Source organism: Yarrowia lipolytica, chromosome 1E, assembly GCF_001761485.1.
Source record: "Yarrowia lipolytica chromosome 1E, complete sequence".
In the NCBI taxonomy this organism is placed as follows: domain Eukaryota; kingdom Fungi; phylum Ascomycota; class Dipodascomycetes; order Dipodascales; genus Yarrowia; species Yarrowia lipolytica.
In genome coordinates, this window is record NC_090774.1 from 1278181 (window position 1) to 1295391 (window position 17211).

The 17211-nt window shown below is 51.0% G+C and overlaps 8 protein-coding genes across 8 annotated transcripts; 4 read left to right on the forward strand and 4 right to left on the reverse strand.

The window, feature by feature from the left end:
• Positions 1 to 52: 52 nt before the first annotated feature.
• YALI1_E12784g (uncharacterized protein) lies at positions 53 to 440 on the reverse strand (the record flags this gene model as incomplete). The annotated part of the gene is made up of 2 exons (XM_068282965.1): positions 53 to 273; positions 323 to 440. 2 exons carry the CDS (start codon positions 438 to 440, stop codon positions 53 to 55), a joined length of 339 nt encoding a protein of 112 aa, XP_068139066.1.
• A 386-nt stretch (positions 441 to 826) lies between these two features.
• YALI1_E12790g (uncharacterized protein) lies at positions 827 to 1142 on the forward strand (the record flags this gene model as incomplete). The annotated part of the gene is made up of 2 exons (XM_068282966.1): positions 827 to 982; positions 1032 to 1142. The coding sequence occupies 2 exons, from the start codon at positions 827 to 829 to the stop codon at positions 1140 to 1142; spliced, it is 267 nt and encodes an 88-aa protein (XP_068139067.1).
• Positions 1143 to 1182: 40 nt separating this feature from the next.
• Positions 1183 to 2787, forward strand: YALI1_E12793g (uncharacterized protein; the record flags this gene model as incomplete). The annotated part of the gene is made up of 1 exon (XM_503768.1): positions 1183 to 2787. One exon carries the CDS (start codon positions 1183 to 1185, stop codon positions 2785 to 2787), a length of 1605 nt encoding a protein of 534 aa, XP_503768.1.
• A 3778-nt stretch (positions 2788 to 6565) lies between these two features.
• Positions 6566 to 8791, forward strand: YALI1_E12847g (uncharacterized protein; the record flags this gene model as incomplete). The annotated part of the gene is made up of 1 exon (XM_503769.3): positions 6566 to 8791. One exon carries the CDS (start codon positions 6566 to 6568, stop codon positions 8789 to 8791), a length of 2226 nt encoding a protein of 741 aa, XP_503769.3.
• A 349-nt stretch (positions 8792 to 9140) lies between these two features.
• Positions 9141 to 9386, reverse strand: YALI1_E12873g (uncharacterized protein; the record flags this gene model as incomplete). Its single annotated transcript, XM_068282967.1, has 2 exons — positions 9141 to 9190; positions 9233 to 9386. The coding sequence occupies 2 exons, from the start codon at positions 9384 to 9386 to the stop codon at positions 9141 to 9143; spliced, it is 204 nt and encodes a 67-aa protein (XP_068139068.1).
• Positions 9387 to 11126: 1740 nt separating this feature from the next.
• Positions 11127 to 12908, forward strand: YALI1_E12893g (uncharacterized protein; the record flags this gene model as incomplete). The annotated part of the gene is made up of 1 exon (XM_503770.3): positions 11127 to 12908. The coding sequence occupies one exon, from the start codon at positions 11127 to 11129 to the stop codon at positions 12906 to 12908; it is 1782 nt and encodes a 593-aa protein (XP_503770.1).
• Positions 12909 to 13468: 560 nt separating this feature from the next.
• Positions 13469 to 15621, reverse strand: YALI1_E12919g (uncharacterized protein; the record flags this gene model as incomplete). The annotated part of the gene is made up of 2 exons (XM_503771.3): positions 13469 to 13790; positions 13835 to 15621. The coding sequence occupies 2 exons, from the start codon at positions 15619 to 15621 to the stop codon at positions 13469 to 13471; spliced, it is 2109 nt and encodes a 702-aa protein (XP_503771.3).
• Positions 15622 to 15946: 325 nt separating this feature from the next.
• On the reverse strand, positions 15947 to 17032 carry YALI1_E12952g (uncharacterized protein; the record flags this gene model as incomplete). Its single annotated transcript, XM_503772.3, has 1 exon — positions 15947 to 17032. One exon carries the CDS (start codon positions 17030 to 17032, stop codon positions 15947 to 15949), a length of 1086 nt encoding a protein of 361 aa, XP_503772.1.
• Between the last annotated feature and the right edge of the window lie 179 nt (positions 17033 to 17211).

Here is a 17211-nt window from a genome sequence, read left to right on the forward strand (position 1 = left end):
ACGCTCGGGGGCTCCTCCGTGCAAACATGACCACCAGTGTCAAAGTTCTGGTCTAGTGGACAAGGCTGATGCTGATCAACGTCGACAAATGTCTCAGAAGGATAATATTGCCGGACGGAGGCTGGAACCAGGAGTAGTGCCGACCGGGTGTGGTCTGAGAAGACCGTCCACCGGACTTTGAGGCCTTTTTCCACCGCTGTTTGCTACCGCTGTTTGCGCTGTTGTTCCCTCCGATCGCCCTATCCACGCAAACCAAATAGTAATAATCACAGTCTATTGTTCTAATTATAAATACACTACCATACACACCAGTCAGTTGTACTACTGTACAGTACACTATGAACAAGTAGCGATGACAATGACAAATGAGCAGAGCAGCAAAACTGCAACGAGAAAAGCTGGATAAAACGGCCGCGGCACCTGCAGGGCCTGGTTGCCATCCGACTAATTAACGACCCGGCAGATCTATCGGTGGATCTATGAGGCGCTTAGCACACACATGATAACTAACTATGCCCTGGTAGAGGCACAGGCAAACCCAAATGGCGGAGCAAGGAAGACCATGTGCAGGGTGTATACATTGTGTGGAGTGGATGTCGGGGCACTGCGGGAGGGCGTTGGATGGCTGGGTTCTGTCGGATGGGACACGGACCGCCTGTTCCTGTTACACTGGTTCTGTTGTGGTCCCGGAGCAGCGCGTGGAATCTATAAATACCCCTTTAACCCCTCGTCTGCTCAACTCCCTCCCCCTATAGTATAAGGTGCGCTTGAGGGAAAAAGACAAGTGCAAGCATGCACAGCAACTGCACAGCCGCTGGTCACTCAAATGGTGCAAACTATACGCCTTTTGCAAAAGTATATGGGTGGAGCCTTGGTAGCAATTGAAGGACCGGTTCTCCAGACGGATTTCGATCACAAGACACGACGCGTGCCCCTACGACCGCCAACACAAACCAGCAACTGCTACTCTGACGATACTGAAGTCATCTCACCTTGATAGGCGCACAGATTATAAACACAGGTAAAACCAGACAAAACACACGACCATCGCTGCTGCTGTCACATCTCAAAAGCTCAAAAGCTCAAAAGTTCAAAACCTACAGCCGCACATTCCAGATACACTCTCGAGGGACCACTGCTAGGTAGATATTTACCCACTCTTCCTCCACACCACACCCAGACATGCACTTTTCCAACTTTCTGCTGGGCGCTCTGGCCGCCACTGCGGCCGCCAAAAACACGTACCAAATCAACAAGTACGGGTCGCCACTGACCAACCAGAAACGATCGCTGAGCGAAAACTCGGTCGTCCAGCTCGACACGGTTGGCGTGCGATCCATCCGAGATGAGCCTGCTCCCCGAGACGCCGCGCTCATGAAGCGACAGACCGCCACTCTTCCGCTCAAAAATCTCGTCACATACTACGAGGCCGAGGTGAAAATCGGCACTCCCGCCCAGACGGTCAAGCTGCTGATCGACACCGGTTCGTCGGATATTTGGGTCATTGGAAGCGGCAATCCCGATTGTGGCTCCGCCCAGGACGCCCAGCGAGACCCCAACATCATCGACTGCTCCATCTCGGGCACCTTTGATACCTCCAAGTCGTCATCGTGGTCCCAGAACCAGACGGACTTCTTCATTCAGTACGGAGACCAGACCGCCGCCGAGGGAGGCTGGGGCACAGACACCTTTGCATTCGGCAACACCAACGTGTCTGGCCTATCCATCGCTGTGGCCTCCAAGACCAACTCATCCAACGGAGTCATGGGTATCGGTCTCGCTGGTCTCGAGTCCACCATCACCTACCGAGGTAACGACCAGATCTCTGGTAACCCCTACGAAAACCTGCCCATGAAGATGAAGGCCGAGGGTCTCATCAAGGCCAATGCATACTCTCTGTGGCTCAACAACCTGTCTTCCGACAGCGGCAACGTGCTGTTTGGTGGCGTCGACTACGCCAAGATTGACGGAGACCTCTTCACCGTCAAGCTTGTGAACCCCCAGCGATCCGTGTCCTCCAAGCCCATTGCATTCTACGTTGGCCTGGACTCTGTCTCCATCACCGACGTCAAGGGCGTCTCTGGCTTCATCACCAAGCAGCCCGTTCCTGCTCTTCTTGACTCAGGAACCACCCTGACCTACCTGCCCCAGGACGCCTTCAACTACGTTGTTCGGGCCATGGGAGCCACCTACGACCCCCAGAACGGATACGTGTGCCCCTGTAAGAACGGTTACTCCGGACACCTCGACTACAACTTCTCCGGCGCCAACATCTCTGTCCCTCTCTACCAGCTCACTTACCCCATCCAGCTGCAGTCCCAGTCTGGACGAGTGGTCAACGCACAGTTCCGAAACGGAGACGACGCTTGTCTGCTGCTTATGCAGGCTTCCCAGGACCATGTCATTCTCGGAGATTCGTTCTTGCGAGCCGCCTACGTGGTCTACAACCTGGACTCGTACGAGGTGTCCATGGGCCAGACTAAGTACGGAGTAACCGACACCAACATTGTCGAGATTGACAGCAACGGAGTTAAGAACGCCAATCCCGCCCCTGAGTACTCTTCTTCCTTCACTAACGTCAACTCCGAGACCACCATTCTGCGAGGAGCTCCCGGCTCTGCTGACTCCAACCCTTCCACCACACTTTCTGGCGGTCTTGTTGCCGGCTCCAGTGCTTCTTCTGGCTCTTCTGGTGACGGTAAGGGCAAGAACAATGCTGCTGGTCTTGAGCTCAGTATCGTTGGACTGGCCGTCGCAGTTGTCATGGCCAGCTTTGGTCTTATGTAAACGCAGCATGATAAGCCAAGCGAGTCTTTGCAAGCAAGTCTTTCCAAGCAAGTCTTTGCAAAAGCACCTTGTCTGGCGAACCCACTCACTGCGGCATGTTCATCACGTTCCTGGCATGTCCACTATGTATTTAGTATGATAATAGAATTTATAAATGGGAGGATAATGAGAGTAGCATGAGGGACTGAGCCTTAAGCTTGTGAGCGTCAAGAACCAGTACATTGGCAGTGCGCAGTGCTTTCCATGAGTTTCATCACTTCATTGAGAGACTCAATATTGTATGTACGAGTACGACCTGTACGAGTCATGTAGGGTCGCAGGGGTGCTTCGGTATGAATAGCAGAGTCAAAGGTTGCGAGCAAGTGTTTCAGCTGCACAGCAGGTGGACTAAGGGGTTGTTTCAGGGTCCTATCTTGATGTTGGACCACCTATGGATTTTGATGTGAGATGAGCTGGGTGGAGAGCAGTTAGTCAGAAAATGTAGTTGTTCAGAGCACGTGGTCAGAGAGAACATGTACAGTATACTTGGAGGACGTCCATGGCCACTTTTGTCGGTGATATGTAGCCCCTTTTCAGTGAGGTAATTGGTTTGGGGGAGCAGCCAAATACGAAACACGAGTTCAAACATGGTCCGAGGTTCCACACTTGATAGTACGGTGAGACCTGGAGAGCATTCCGATTGGGGCTAAATCGCCAGAACAAACGTGCAACTGTGAGAGCTTTGGTCACGCGAGCTACGGGCGACTGAACGGGCTAATGGTTGGCAGTTGACGAATGATGATGTATTTGGTGTCTTTAATGAAGATTGCATCGCTTTGCAGGAACGCGTTGAGGTCGAAGTATCTTCACACAACAGTATGTACACTACAAGTAGCGGCGCAGTGTGTACAGCTTGTACCAAAGGTATAGGGCAGCCGAAACTTCAAGCTGAGATTCAAAGGTGGGTGAGACGTTGAAGTATCTCGATTATTGCTGGAAAGTGAAACCAATTTTTTTCGCAGTTGTACAAGAAACAGTCCTTTTCTTCAAAGGATATCGTTAAACTAAATGTCAACTAATATGAACGAATTTGCGGTGTTAGTTAAGAGTAGGTCAGGAAGTAACGGATCGCAAAAAGAGGTATTGCTCAGCTACAGTATACAGTAATAAAATGTACGTTATAGTAAGCTGGCATAAAACCATTTGTTGAATGGTACGCAATGTGTGCTCCATAATTCTATGGAATTGCCCCTAAGCTTGGCCTATGTCACCTCCGTATGCCCACTGCACTGTCAGATGGTTACAGTAGCAAGATTAAGAGTGTGGATCAAGTACGAGTACGAGTACTAGTACAAGTATTGTGGCCGGTGCGATATGTATGAGCTCTACATGTGTCAGTGTCCATGTCCTCTGGGAATGAACGTTTTGTGGATACTGTACAAGTACGCCATATAGACAACCTACTCAGGTTATACAAGAAAGGAAGGGACACTGAGAACTCCACCGAGGAGTTGATTTGGAGGCATGACGAGACGGTAAACCCGATCAAGACTTGGCGTAAATGACGTGCTCCACGGATATCAAATAATTGCCGACAGATATTCTGGATTTTCCCCCCCCCCCCCCCTCCCCAAATTACCCTGTCAGGTACACTTCATCGCCCTTCCGCATGCGTCATGTAAGATAATGCAAAGAGACCAACAGAGCAGGTGGGGGCCCCGCCCCGTGTCGGTCCTAGACCTCAGGTCTCATAGAAAGAAGTTATAGCAATTGGGATGTAGAAAGAGAGTGGTGAGGAATTTAATCAAAAGCAATTTGCTGTATGTGCGACAGACAATGGATTTTAGTGCGGAAAATGAAATTTCACCAACTTTCTCCTATCAATTAGGCAGCTTTCAGGCTACTTGTAGGCCCATGACGACAATCAGTGCTAATTTTGGACGCCATGACTGCCCTTGTGCAAAGCCTACAGTAAGAGTACAAGTACACCGCCACTCAACAGGATAGACATGATTTCTATAACGCTGCCCCACCTTTCTGAGACAGGGGTGTCGACACCGGAGATGGCGAGACAAGAAGAGAGCCATATAGGGAATATGCCGTTGATTGGACTGGTTATTTGTACACAGTTGCAAAACATGCACCCGATGACTCTACACATGTCTCACCATGTGAAGCAGATTGTTTAGAGAGGGTAAGAAAGGGGTTGTGAGTAATATCGCTGCCAACTACCCCACCACGACGCTGAGACACAAGGAACAAGCACCAGTACTTGTAGGTGGAGTGGGTATGTTTACGTCATAATCGCACCCGTATATGAATTGCCATCAAAGAGAGGGACAAAGCCGTCTCTCCCACCATGACCAAGCCGCCTCTCCCACCATGGCCAAGCCGCTTCTCCTCTTTCTCCAGGGCGACAAGGGTCGACGTCTAAGACGTGGTTGCCATTGCCGCCAGTCTTGTGCATCCTTCTGTGGGATTCCGCGTCGGGTCTTGCCTTGGGCGGTATAGGAGAAGCACACGTGCACGACACGGTCTCTTGTATAGCTCGCTCGCCGGACGTGGGGTTGGGGCAAAGACGGGTTTTCCCATGGCCAATCATAGCAGATAAACTAGACACGCAGGGAGGTGCATGTGGTGAGCACGGGAGACACATTTGGGGGGAAACTAGGTTTGTCAATCCAGGTTAATTTGCAGCGCTGCAGGCCTATCAGAGACAAGTGTGGGGGCAGGTGGTGTATGGGCCAGGCTGTGTGGTCTTTTTGTGGTTATTTTATGTGGATTGGGGGTCCTCGGAACCAAGTGCCATTGAGCTGTTTATGCTGAGTGTATTTTTGTCGGCTCCTTTTTCAAGGCCACCATCTTTAATACACCCCGACCGCTCATTCCACAAGCTTATATTGGGCACACAAGTAGCTCCAGACTCCAAGAGACACGTTTTTGGACTGCGTTTTTTGAATTTCAGCATGCAAAGGGGCAATCATGGTGGTACTGTGGACGGCAAGGGCGACTGCCGAATTGCGCCGGGGCAAATCTCAGTTTAGATGATCATTTGATTTCCTGGAAAAACATGTTTGTGCTGGGGAGCTCAGAGTAGTGTACCGCCGTATACGGTCTCATCGGCCGTACATACAGGAGGCGCTGCACCCAGCTACGTGTGTAACTTGAGTAGCGCTACACAGGGTGAAGGCGGGACCGACCACCACCACCCTCCCGACCCCCGACATGGGCCCACGCCTCCTCGAGACCCAAAAGAGGAACAGCCAGGCCGACCAAACGTGCGCTTGTGTAAATGGAGTTTGACAGTCAATCCGTACCGTCTTTGAGTTTGCTCCACAAGGTTGATATCAGCATTGTCCATGCAGCGGCGTGGTTTGGGGGACATGTGTCCAAACTCAGCTGTAATTGGTTCCTGGGCGGTTGGGTAGGCTTCTCATTCAACGTGGATCATGTCTTTAGAGCGTGACGTGTCGGTCGTGTGAGCCGAGCGGTGTGAAATTTCGCGTTAGAGGGGGCCCCACCAGCTCGAATCGAACGCCGAAAACACAGCCCTCAATGGCTGCCCACACCCCTCCTCCTCGCACCCAGACCACCATCACCACCTCTCTCACTTGCCAGAGACCCCTTCTCCACCCCACCCAACTCAATCGCCTGCTCGCATGACAGTAGAGTTTGCCCTCGTGCTAACAGTGACGCTTTCAACAGGCACCCCGAAAGCCAACTAACTTTTATAAATACCCGTAGCCCCCGGCGTGCTGAGGTCTCGTGTAGTCGTTTCCGTTCACTTTACCATTTCAACATGCTACAATACGCCATCCCCGCCTTTCTTGTTCTCGGACTGGCCCTAGTCTTCGTCAACTCGTCGGCCAAGACCCTGGCCATCTTTGCCTGGAACTGCTTCATCAAGCCCTTCACCGGCCACAAGGACGTGGCGGCCGGCCAGCAGGGCGCCCTGGAGTCCTTCTACAAGGGCCAGGCCAACATTTACGACCGAACCCGAGCCACTCTGCTCAAGGGCCGAGAGCAGGCTCTGGCCACCACCGCCGCCGAGCTTCGAAAGAAGCATGATCTCGTGTGGGTCGACATTGGAGGAGGAACCGGCTGGAACATTGAGCACATGACCACCAACTACCTTCCCATTTCCTGCTTCAAGGCCATCTACCTGGTTGATCTGAGTCCTTCTCTGTGCGAGGTGGCCCGAAAGCGATTCGCCGAGAAGAACTGGAAGAACGTGCACGTTCTGTGCATCGACGCTGCCGATTTCACTCCCCCCGCTGGATCCTCCGTTGATCTCTTCACCATGTCCTACTCTCTGTCTATGATCCCCACCTACTATGCCGTTATCGATCGACTCTCCACCCTGCTTGGCAAGGACGGTCTGGTCACTGTCATCGACTTTTACGTCCAATCCCATGCCACCTTGACCGCCAAGTCTACTACCATGGGCGGCGAGCTGCTCCGGCATGTCAACTGGTTCTCCCGAACTTTCTGGCGACTGTGGTTCGAGTTTGACCGGGTCTACCTCGACTCTGCCCGACGAGACTATCTCGAGTACCGATTCGGAACCATCAAGTCAGTCAACTGCCGAAACACCCGACTCGGAGGAATCCCCTACTACTACTGGATTGGATGTGACAAGGACCGATCCACCAACATTCTCCAGCGAGCCAACGCTCTTGCTACCGAGTCTCCCTACCTGTCCCCCCAGAACGAGCTTGTTGTTGGAGACGAGGACGCCGCTAACAACACTCTGGCTATCCGATCCAAGGGCTACGATGCCGCTCTCGTCAACATGCAGCGAAACTTCCCCGCTCCCTCATTCTTCTACCAGACCGAAATCTGGCGAATCTTCTACAACCAGGAGCTGCCCAAGTACCACCAGTTTGCCAACCAGTACATCTACGCCTTCACCTGGGAGGACCCCCGAGAGGACAAGAACATTCTACAGTTTAAGCCCAGCGATACCGTTCTTGCCATCACCTCTGCCGGTGACAACATTCTGTCTTACGCCTCCATGGACGCTCCCCCCAAGCGAATCCATTGTGTCGACCTCAACCCTTGCCAGAACCATCTGCTCGAGCTCAAGCTGGCCTGTCTGCGAGTGCTTCCCTTTGAGGACATGTGGAAGCTGTTTGGTGAAGGCAAGCACCCCAAGTTCCAAGAGCTGCTGACCACCAAGCTGGCCCCCCACCTGTCTTCCCACGCCTTCCAGTACTGGCACAAGCGAGGCCACGCCTCTTTCACCGGAAAGGGTCTGTTTGATACCGGCTCTTCCCGATGGGCCATTCGACTTGCCCATTGGGTCTTTGCAATTTCTGGTGTCTCCCCCCACATTAGCGCTCTGTGCGAGGCCAAGACTCTCGACGAACAGTGGAGCGTCTGGGAGAAGTCCCTTCGACCCTGTCTGTCCAACCCCATTGTCGCCAAGGTGCTTGTTGGCAACCCCATTTTCCTGTGGAAGGCTCTCGGTGTTCCCGTTGAGCAGACCTCTATGATCGAGGGCGGTATGCTCAAGTTTGTCATCGACACCTTCGAGCCCATCATCAAGCGATCGCTCATTTCGGACGACAACTACTTCTACTACCTGTGTCTCAAGGGCTGCTACGCTGCCAACAACTGTCCCGACTTCCTGACCAAGCACGGCCACGCCAACCTGGCCAAGCGAAAGGGAGCTCTTGACGGAATCCGAATCCACACCGACGAGATCAACGAGGTGGTCAAGCGACTCAACCCCGGATCAGTCAACCACGCCATCGTTATGGACCACATGGACTGGTTCCCCAAGGACGGTAACGCCGCTCGAGAGGAGATCAAGTCTCTGCACCATGCTCTTACCGAAGGTGGAAACGTTATGTTGCGATCAGCCTCCCAGAAGCCCTGGTACCTCAGCGTCTATGAGGAGGAGGGCTTCACCACTAGACCCGCTGCCATCCGAGAATCTGGCACTTCCATTGACCGAGTCAACATGTACGCTTCCACTTGGGTCTGTACCAAGAAGGGAGCCATGGAGAGCCTCAAGATTTAGACTATTTATTATAGATGATGTATTATATGACAACTCATGGTCAACCTGGGACGTACTTGTACAAGTACTCGTGCGAGTACATGATGTAACATTCCACAACACCAAATGTGACGCTATGGACCAAACAAAACCAGATATCAAAAAATGACACGTGTAATAGTGATAATAGTGACATGGACTCGAGAAAAACGCGCTCCTACGAAATGAGAGGGCCGAAGGAGATAAAGTTTGGTTTATGTAACAAAATCCTACGAGACTGTATATGGGGTGATATGTTCCCCCTTTGATTTCCATTCATCTTAGCTGTGCTCATATCTTAGAAAAAACTACTAAATGATACTCATCAAAATCATGGGAGTGTTATAATACCGATTTTGGAGGTAATATCTTGATACGAGCCTCTTCTGCCGGGACACTGGCATCGACGCAATCAGAAGGCACAGGCGATGATAACAGAGGGGCTATCATCCAACGGTTTCATTGTCGAATAAATAACCGCTGTGGCTTTGTTGTGGGGTATCCAACTGTTGAGTAATGTGCCTCGATGAGGGGAATATCTTTGTTCGAAGTCGTTAGTCGCACAGCCCATGGCCATTTGAAGAAGATACGAATGACACCATTCGAAAGCTTGAATCTGGACCAGTAAGATACAAGTACTTGCAGTTCAATTGCTGGCAGTGTTGGAGAACTTGTTCCTGCTTGTAGTTTCAATGTCTGTTCGACCACTCAGTTATCAGCGTTCCTAACCATAGCAAATAGTCGTACTGCGCTGATTGGAGCTGCAACAATGTTACATCTATGGCAGTTCTGAGATGAAAGAGTTTCATAAGAGCAAACTTTGGATTTCTCGAATGTGTTCCTGAGAACAAGGCCAATGTTTGCTTTACCCAGCGGTTGTGCAAACCAGCCCTCGTGCCTCCAAAAGCAACGAAAGTAGACCCAATGAGACACACTAGTGTATGGTGGCTGTTTCTGTGGCGTAGTCAGTCGACTTTGAAACTGCCTCACGCGAGAGATACTGTAGCTGCGATCATGGACTCATTTTCACATTGACAACGCTCAGGGTCCCCAATAAGGACACAGGTAGATTGGGTAGCTTCAATCACGTCTCTCTAGAACAAGCACTTGTTATCTCGTTGGCGTCCTTTTCTTTGTACTCTTGTCGATTTGATTCTCCGAGGCCAATTTGTTTTTCGGGTGGCCCAATCCTCTTGCTCGTCCGACGGTTTCTGCAGCACCTGCCTGCTGGTCGAACACTGTGGGTCCAGTTGCCGAACTTTCAGCACCCAGGTAAAAAAGCGTACTTTACAGTCTTGCTGGCGAGTTACTTAGTTCTTAAAGCAGTCTAAGATGGGGCGGTGACTTGAGAAGACCGACTTTAGGACCGACACTTTACTTCTACCTCGGGATTCTCTCTGTGCCTGTATCTTTTCTCGCTTAGGTCCCGGCATCTGACACATCTCCACTTGGCTGCGTTATCTTGCATATAGCGAGTACGACAGACAGATCACATCTTGCATCGAGTGCCGTACGCCCCACTTGGGACGACTCAAAGGTGTCCAAAATGAGCCATTACAGTTAATCATTTTAGGACTCATACTTTGAGACAGCCCTCGCATTTTTCTCGCTGATATACTTTTAGCCGTATTTTACATGAAACTGGGAACCTCTAGGGGAGAGTGTACAAGAGAGGTAATAAAGGGGTGCAAGAGATGGTGAAAGTGACCCCGCATCGCGCCAAGCCGTCAGAATGGACACCATCCGATTTTTCTGGCCTGCCAATCCCTTCTTGCCAAGCTCATTAGTCACCAGTTGACAGACTTCCCTCAGGAACAGACGAAACTCTTTCTCTGACAAGACATGGGCCGTATGATAAGCCACAATTGCGCAGCGATAATGAACTGGGGGTTGTCGTTGTTGTAGAGCGGCTATTTGAAAGCCCTTTCGACATGTCTCTAATTCTCTCCCCCTCATCGATATCAACACATCTTCCCCACTGTTGGTTGTTTTGCGTTCTTGTGATGAAAGGGCTTTTTCAACTGTGGCCAGGTCGGCCTTCTATTGTTAACACGCCTCGGCCCATCACGATACAGACGACTCTCGCATTCAACATAGCCTAATGCTAATTCCACGTCTAACTGAGCCTCCAGATAACACCATTGGCTGGCAGCGTTTTCATCTTACTCCAGGTCCCCTATCAGAGTTCCTTCGGCCTCGAACCTTGAGTCAAGATAAGTGAAATGAACATGTTCCAGCTCACCGGGGGGTTATGTAATGTGAGGGAGTATAAGTACTGCGAGCGATAATACAGTGATCGAGTAGAAAAATACTATCAATGAGCGAGCGAAAATCCTTTACGGAAAACGTCGAGTCCGACAACTCTGTGGGCGAGATCCACGAGGTCAAGGCCGAGGGACCCCCCGACACTTCTCACCTCAGCTACTGGGGTCGATTCAAGCACGGTTTTGGTCCGGCAGATGTGGCACACCTCGATCTTGAGGGTCTGACACCCATGGAGATCACTGCTCTCAAGACTGCCAATGCACCTCTTCAACGAAACCTCAAGGGTCGACATTTGCAAATGATTGCAATTGGAGGATCCATTGGTACGGGTCTGTTTGTTGGATCTGGAAGTACTCTTGCCAACGGAGGTCCTGCCGCCCTTCTCATTGCTTATGGAGTCATTGGTATCATGTTGCTGCTGACCATGCATGCTCTTGGAGAGCTGGCTGTCTGTTTCCCTGTCTCTGGAGGTTTCTGCACTTACTTCACTCGATTTCTTGATCCCGGATGGGGCTTTGCCATGTCCTGGAACTACATTATGGGCTGGTTTGTCATTCTTCCTCTAGAACTGGTGGCAGCGTCCATGACAGTTAACTTCTGGAACGAAATGAACGGTACTCACATCAATGCAGCGGCCTGGGTGTCCATCTTCTGGATCATCATCTGCGCCATCAACCTGTTTGGAGTCAAGGGATACGGAGAAGCCGAGTTTGTCTTTTCCATCATCAAGGTTGCTGCCATTGTCGGTTTCATTCTGTTTGGAATCGTCATGGCTGCCGGAGGAGGACCCAAGGGAGGAGCCTTCCACGAGTACCAGGGAGGTAAACTGTGGCAGCATCCGGGAGCCTTTGCCCATGGTTTCAAGGGTGTGTGTTCCGTCTTTGTCACTGCCGCCTTTGCCTTTGCTGGTACCGAGCTGTGTGGTCTTGCTGCTGCCGAGACCGAGAACCCCCGAGTCATGCTGCCCAAGGCCACCAAGCAGGTTTTCTGGCGAATCTGTCTCTTCTATCTCGTTTCCCTGACCATCGTTGGCCTGCTCGTGCCCTGGAACAACGACCAGCTGCTCAACGGATCCTCTTCTGCCGACGCAGCTGCCTCTCCCTTCGTTATTGCCATCCGAGTGGCTGGTGTTAAGGGTCTGCCTTCGGTCATGAACGTGGTCATCATGATTTCGGTTCTCTCCGTCGGTAACGCTGCCGTCTACGGTTTCTCTCGAACTATTGCTGCCATGGGAGAGTCCGGACAGGCCCCCAAGATCTTCGCCTACATTGACCGAGAAGGTCGACCTATCTTCGGCATCCTGGTCGTTCTGGCGTTTGGTCTGTTCTCTTTCATTGCTGCAGCCGGTGCTGAAACCCGAAACGAAGTCTTCAACTGGCTGCTGGCTCTGTCTGGTTTGTCTTCCGTCTTCATCTGGGGCTCCATCTGTGCTGCCCATATTCGATTCCGAATGGCTCTCAAGTACCGAGGCCGAGGAACCGACGAGTTGTCATTTGTGGCTGGTTTTGGAGTCTGGGGATCTGTCATTGGTGTAGTTCTCAACTGCCTGGTCCTCATGGCCCAGTTCTGGATCGCTCTCTACCCCCTGGGAGTCAAGACTCCCAATGCCTCTGACTTCTTCCAGGCCTACCTGGCTGCTCCTGTCATTCTCGGATTCTGGATCTTCTGGAAAATCTGGAAACGAGATGGCCTGTTCTTGCTTCTGAAGGACTTGGACATTGACACTGGAAGACGAGAGCCCGATCTCGAGAGAGTCAAGGCCGAGATGGCTGAGGAGAGATACGCCCTCAGCCAGAAGAACTTCATGTACAGACTTTACAACTTTTGGTGTTAGACAAAAAACACAACTCCATCCCCATTCTATATACTCATATAATGTTGACCTTTGGTGTCTGCTAGTTATTTAATGATTGATTGCTATACTACTGTACACGAGACTGTGTGTTATGTACGAGTACCACTACACGAGCAGCGCTTTAGAATGGCGGCCAAATGAAACTTGTTTCGAGAAGCCACAAAATGGTCTAATCGATTCAATTAATTACCTCATCCAATGGGAGGGGGTCGTCATGTTGCCACAGTATGACCATTCCATGATACTGCTGATGCTGAAACTACAGGGCTGGCTTGTAGGCAGATCAAAAATCGACTTTTGCCCCCAGATAAGTCATGCGTTAATAATTCTGATAAATTTTACAAATCTCGGAGATTTCTTTTTCCAACTGCTAATACATAGACACCTTTCGACACCAACATTTCGTCTTTTCGTTTCCTTATCTACCTTGACCTGATCGACCCTCTTATCTCCAGAAGGTGATACTCTAATCTTGAGTGTAGCATTGACTTTGCATCACCTTATTTTTGTACGTCCGGAAGACCGAAAGAAGTGGACTCTTAGGGCGCTATTTGAGAATTGAAGAGCTGGTTTTGTTGCCGTAGTATTAAATTGGTCTGTTTCAGTCTAATTCCGCAATTTCGGACCCCTCCGGTCTCTGCCCGGCTACTTCTCTGCCGTATGTACTGTACTGTACAAGTACTTGTAATGCTGGTCTGAAAGTCCTCCCCCCTTGCGCTGGTATGAAACGAAAAAGGATGTTCAACGCCAAATCCTTCCCATCCGGTTTCATTATCGGCAGCTCTTAGCCAATTGATTGTGGTTATGAGACTGTATTCGAACGTACTACTGTAGTACAGAAATGACTTAAAACAGAAGCCACTCCATGGTCTACTTAGTTAGTTGCACGACGGGGAATGTCAGACATGTCTGTGTCACCGCCATCAGTTGGGCCGCCGTTTACCACTCCATTGGAATCCTCCCCTCTCGATCCAGATCCCTCTACCTGATACATCTCTTTGGGCAACTCGTGGTCCTCAAAATGTTCAAACTGAAAAGTTGCAACCAAGGTAGTCTCATCCAACGAAAAGGGAGGCCGTCCTTTGTAGATACGCCGATACACCTTCTGGCGCTCGTCATACGCATCAGGGATCCGAACCGCGTCGTGTGTGCCTCTGGAGCTATCCTCGAACTTGTGTGGCTCGTCAGAGACGTCCTCAGAATGAATCACACGCGTAAAAACAGGATCCCCTCCACGAACAGTTTGGGGAATGCATGCCTCATCCCACCATCTAATAATGTTGTCTCCATCTGACGAGCCGTTCGATATCTTCTTAATCACCTTCTTGGAGACCCAGTTATCCACAGAGAAGAATCCCACGGAAGACCCATCGCCAGCAGCAAAAGGAATAGATAAAACCTGTTTGGGGTTGAAATAGGTCGTTCCAGTCTTCAGATCTCCAACCACCAGTCCCTTCGCGTCTCCCACTGTCACGAATTGACCCTTTCTCTGTATTCTGGCTCCTTGGAACTCGGCTTCTCCTTCGTTGAACGTGCCAATGGCTGGGAATCTTCTGTCCCACACCGTTAGAACCTGTCCTCGGAAACCCTTTGAGTAAACATGACTCATCAACCCTCCAGTAGGATGCTGTCTTGATCTCAGACCAAGATCAACCCATAAGCGCAGAAACCTGCCCTCAAAGTAAAGGTATAGGTAGCCATTGTAAAATGTGAAGAAAGGAAAGCTCAGATGGTTATGCATTCTCTTGAATCCCATCCCCATGGGTAGCTCGCACAATACGACCCCCGGGAGACTCGGGAGTGGCTCTATGTACGCCAGGTACTGTGCAGTTTTACCACCTTCAGTGTTGGAGACGACCAAGGCACCCCCAGGCCCTGGCACAAGACTGACAAGAGTTCCAAGAGGATTATTAACAGCGTTGTTGTCGGGAAGTGGCCATGCATTTCCATCCTTGGCCGAAACAATGCAAGCCCCTGATTGGTCCCTAGGATGTGATGTCTTGTGGACGATTGCGTCTGCTCCGCCAATCTGAGACCAGTACCGAACATGCAGCAATGAGTCGTTCTCATCCACCACACGAATCTTGTATCCTTCGTGGTCGTTTACAACTCTCAGTCCTGATGGAGACATGGCCATATCGGTTCGCCTGTACGTGTATTGTAGCCGGTGTGTGCCTGGGAAGTCGCTTTTGGACACCTCCATGGTCTTGAAATCCAGCTCTTCGCCCGGAAGCAGTAGTTTCGTGCCCTGGATGGCTCCTCCTTCGTAAACATCAATTGGAAGGAGGTAGAGCTCGTCGAAGATGGGCTCAATGGTTTCTCTGACCTCCTTGTCTTTTGAAAAGTCCACAGAATCCACAAATTCCACCTTGTTGCAACATAATGAGACCGGCACTGAGAGGTTTCGGAGCACGTAGAGATGCTTGTTGGCATTTCCCCCGGTTCCATCCTCCTCCAATGCCCTGTAGGAACGTCTCGTCAACAGCAAGGCACATTTCCGCCATGAGTCAAGCCCACATTCCGTATCCAAGGCGATGAACCACGGAGCTCGCTCCACCACTCTCTCACGAATCAGAGACTCGTCCAACTCGGTCCATACCGACCAATACGAACTGCATACCTGACTGAGTGCCACACAGCCTTCGAGGTTGCAGTACTCGAAAATCAGGCGTATGAGTTCGTTGCTGAGCATGCTACTAAGTTATAATGATGTATGTGTGTGCATAATAGATGAAGGCGTTGAGGATAGGAAAAACAGACACTATCGTAAACGCCACAGAAAGCGGAGTTATGGCCATAAATAAATACAAGAACCATTGTTGGACTCTTCATAGCAGCTCCAATAATTCTATAACATATATTACACATACATTTCTACCCGCTTGAATACCCAGCTTCCACCGATATACTCGAGCTTCCCTTCTAACCTTGCATGAACCTACAAGGTGTGTGATACCATATCATCATCGTCATATCATCATCTTCATCTCCATCTCCATCTCCATCTCTCAAACACACTAGAGCTCATCTCTCACCTTGCTGCTGGCCCCCATGGGCATGACTATAACGTACTTAATGTACAAGTCGCCATGCGAGTCATCGACGCCCATCTGGGGCATGCCGTGGTTCTTGATCACCTCAATGTGGCCATGCTGGGTAGGCTCGCCCTTCTTACGTGACAGAACCACCTCAGACTCCTCATCCAAGAACGGTATCTTTCGGGTCCAGCCTCCATGAAGCGCCTCCTTGAGCGATAGAGCCTCTGTTCGGAACAGATCGTTGCGCCGTCGTCGGTAGCCCATGTTCTCCGTTGGTGCCTCTCTCACCTGCACAATGAGATCTCCAGCCACGTGATCTGGCGACTTGTCAGCTTCCTCTTCAAAGGAGTAGCTGTGGACTCGTGGGGTTCCGGGCTCAATGTACACGTTGTACTTTCGGTCCTCCCGCTGCACCTTTTGTCCTCCGCACTTGTTACAAGGGTTGGAGATGAGATGGCCCTTGCCCTGGCACTTGGGACACTGCTGCTGGAACTTTTGGATCATCATACCCATCTGGGCCACCTGGATCACCACTCCGCTTCCGTCGCAACCATCACACTTGTGGTTCACGCCGTCAGCACTTCCAGAGCCCTTACAGCTGGAACAGATTCCCTGCAGATTGACCTGGAGATCCATGTCGAAGCCCTTGAACATGCGCTTCATAGACACGTCAATATGGGTTTCTGTGTTGGGGCCCTTGGGCACGCCTCGTCGCTGGCCTCCTCCTCCGCCTCCAAAGAATTGTGCAAACAAGTCAAAGGGGTTGGTTCCTCCTCCTCCGCCGTTCTTGAGACCCTCGTGGCCAAACTTGTCGTATTTGCCCCGTTTTTCTTCGTCTGACAGCACCTCGTATGCCTCTCCAATCTCGATAAAGGTCTGGTGGGCCTCCTCGTTTCCGGGGTTCTTGTCGGGGTGGTACTTCTTACTGAGGGTTCGGTAGGCCTTTTTTATATCCTTGTCTGACGCGCCCTTTTTGAGGCCCAGAACGGCGTAGAAGTCCGCCTGCGCAGCCACCAGCCACATCAGCGTCGCTAGAAGAAATACGGCCTGAATTGCCAGTCGCATTGTGTCGTTAGGTAATGGATCTCTGGAACGCTACCGTCTTCTGCACGAGCCACGGTGTACGTTAATCCCATCACGTGAGATGGGGGTTTATTCGTGTTAAGGTTGTGGTTTGGTGAAAAAGATGGAGAAGACGGGTACAACTTGACAGCACGAGGTGTCCCAGTACGAGTGCAAGTACT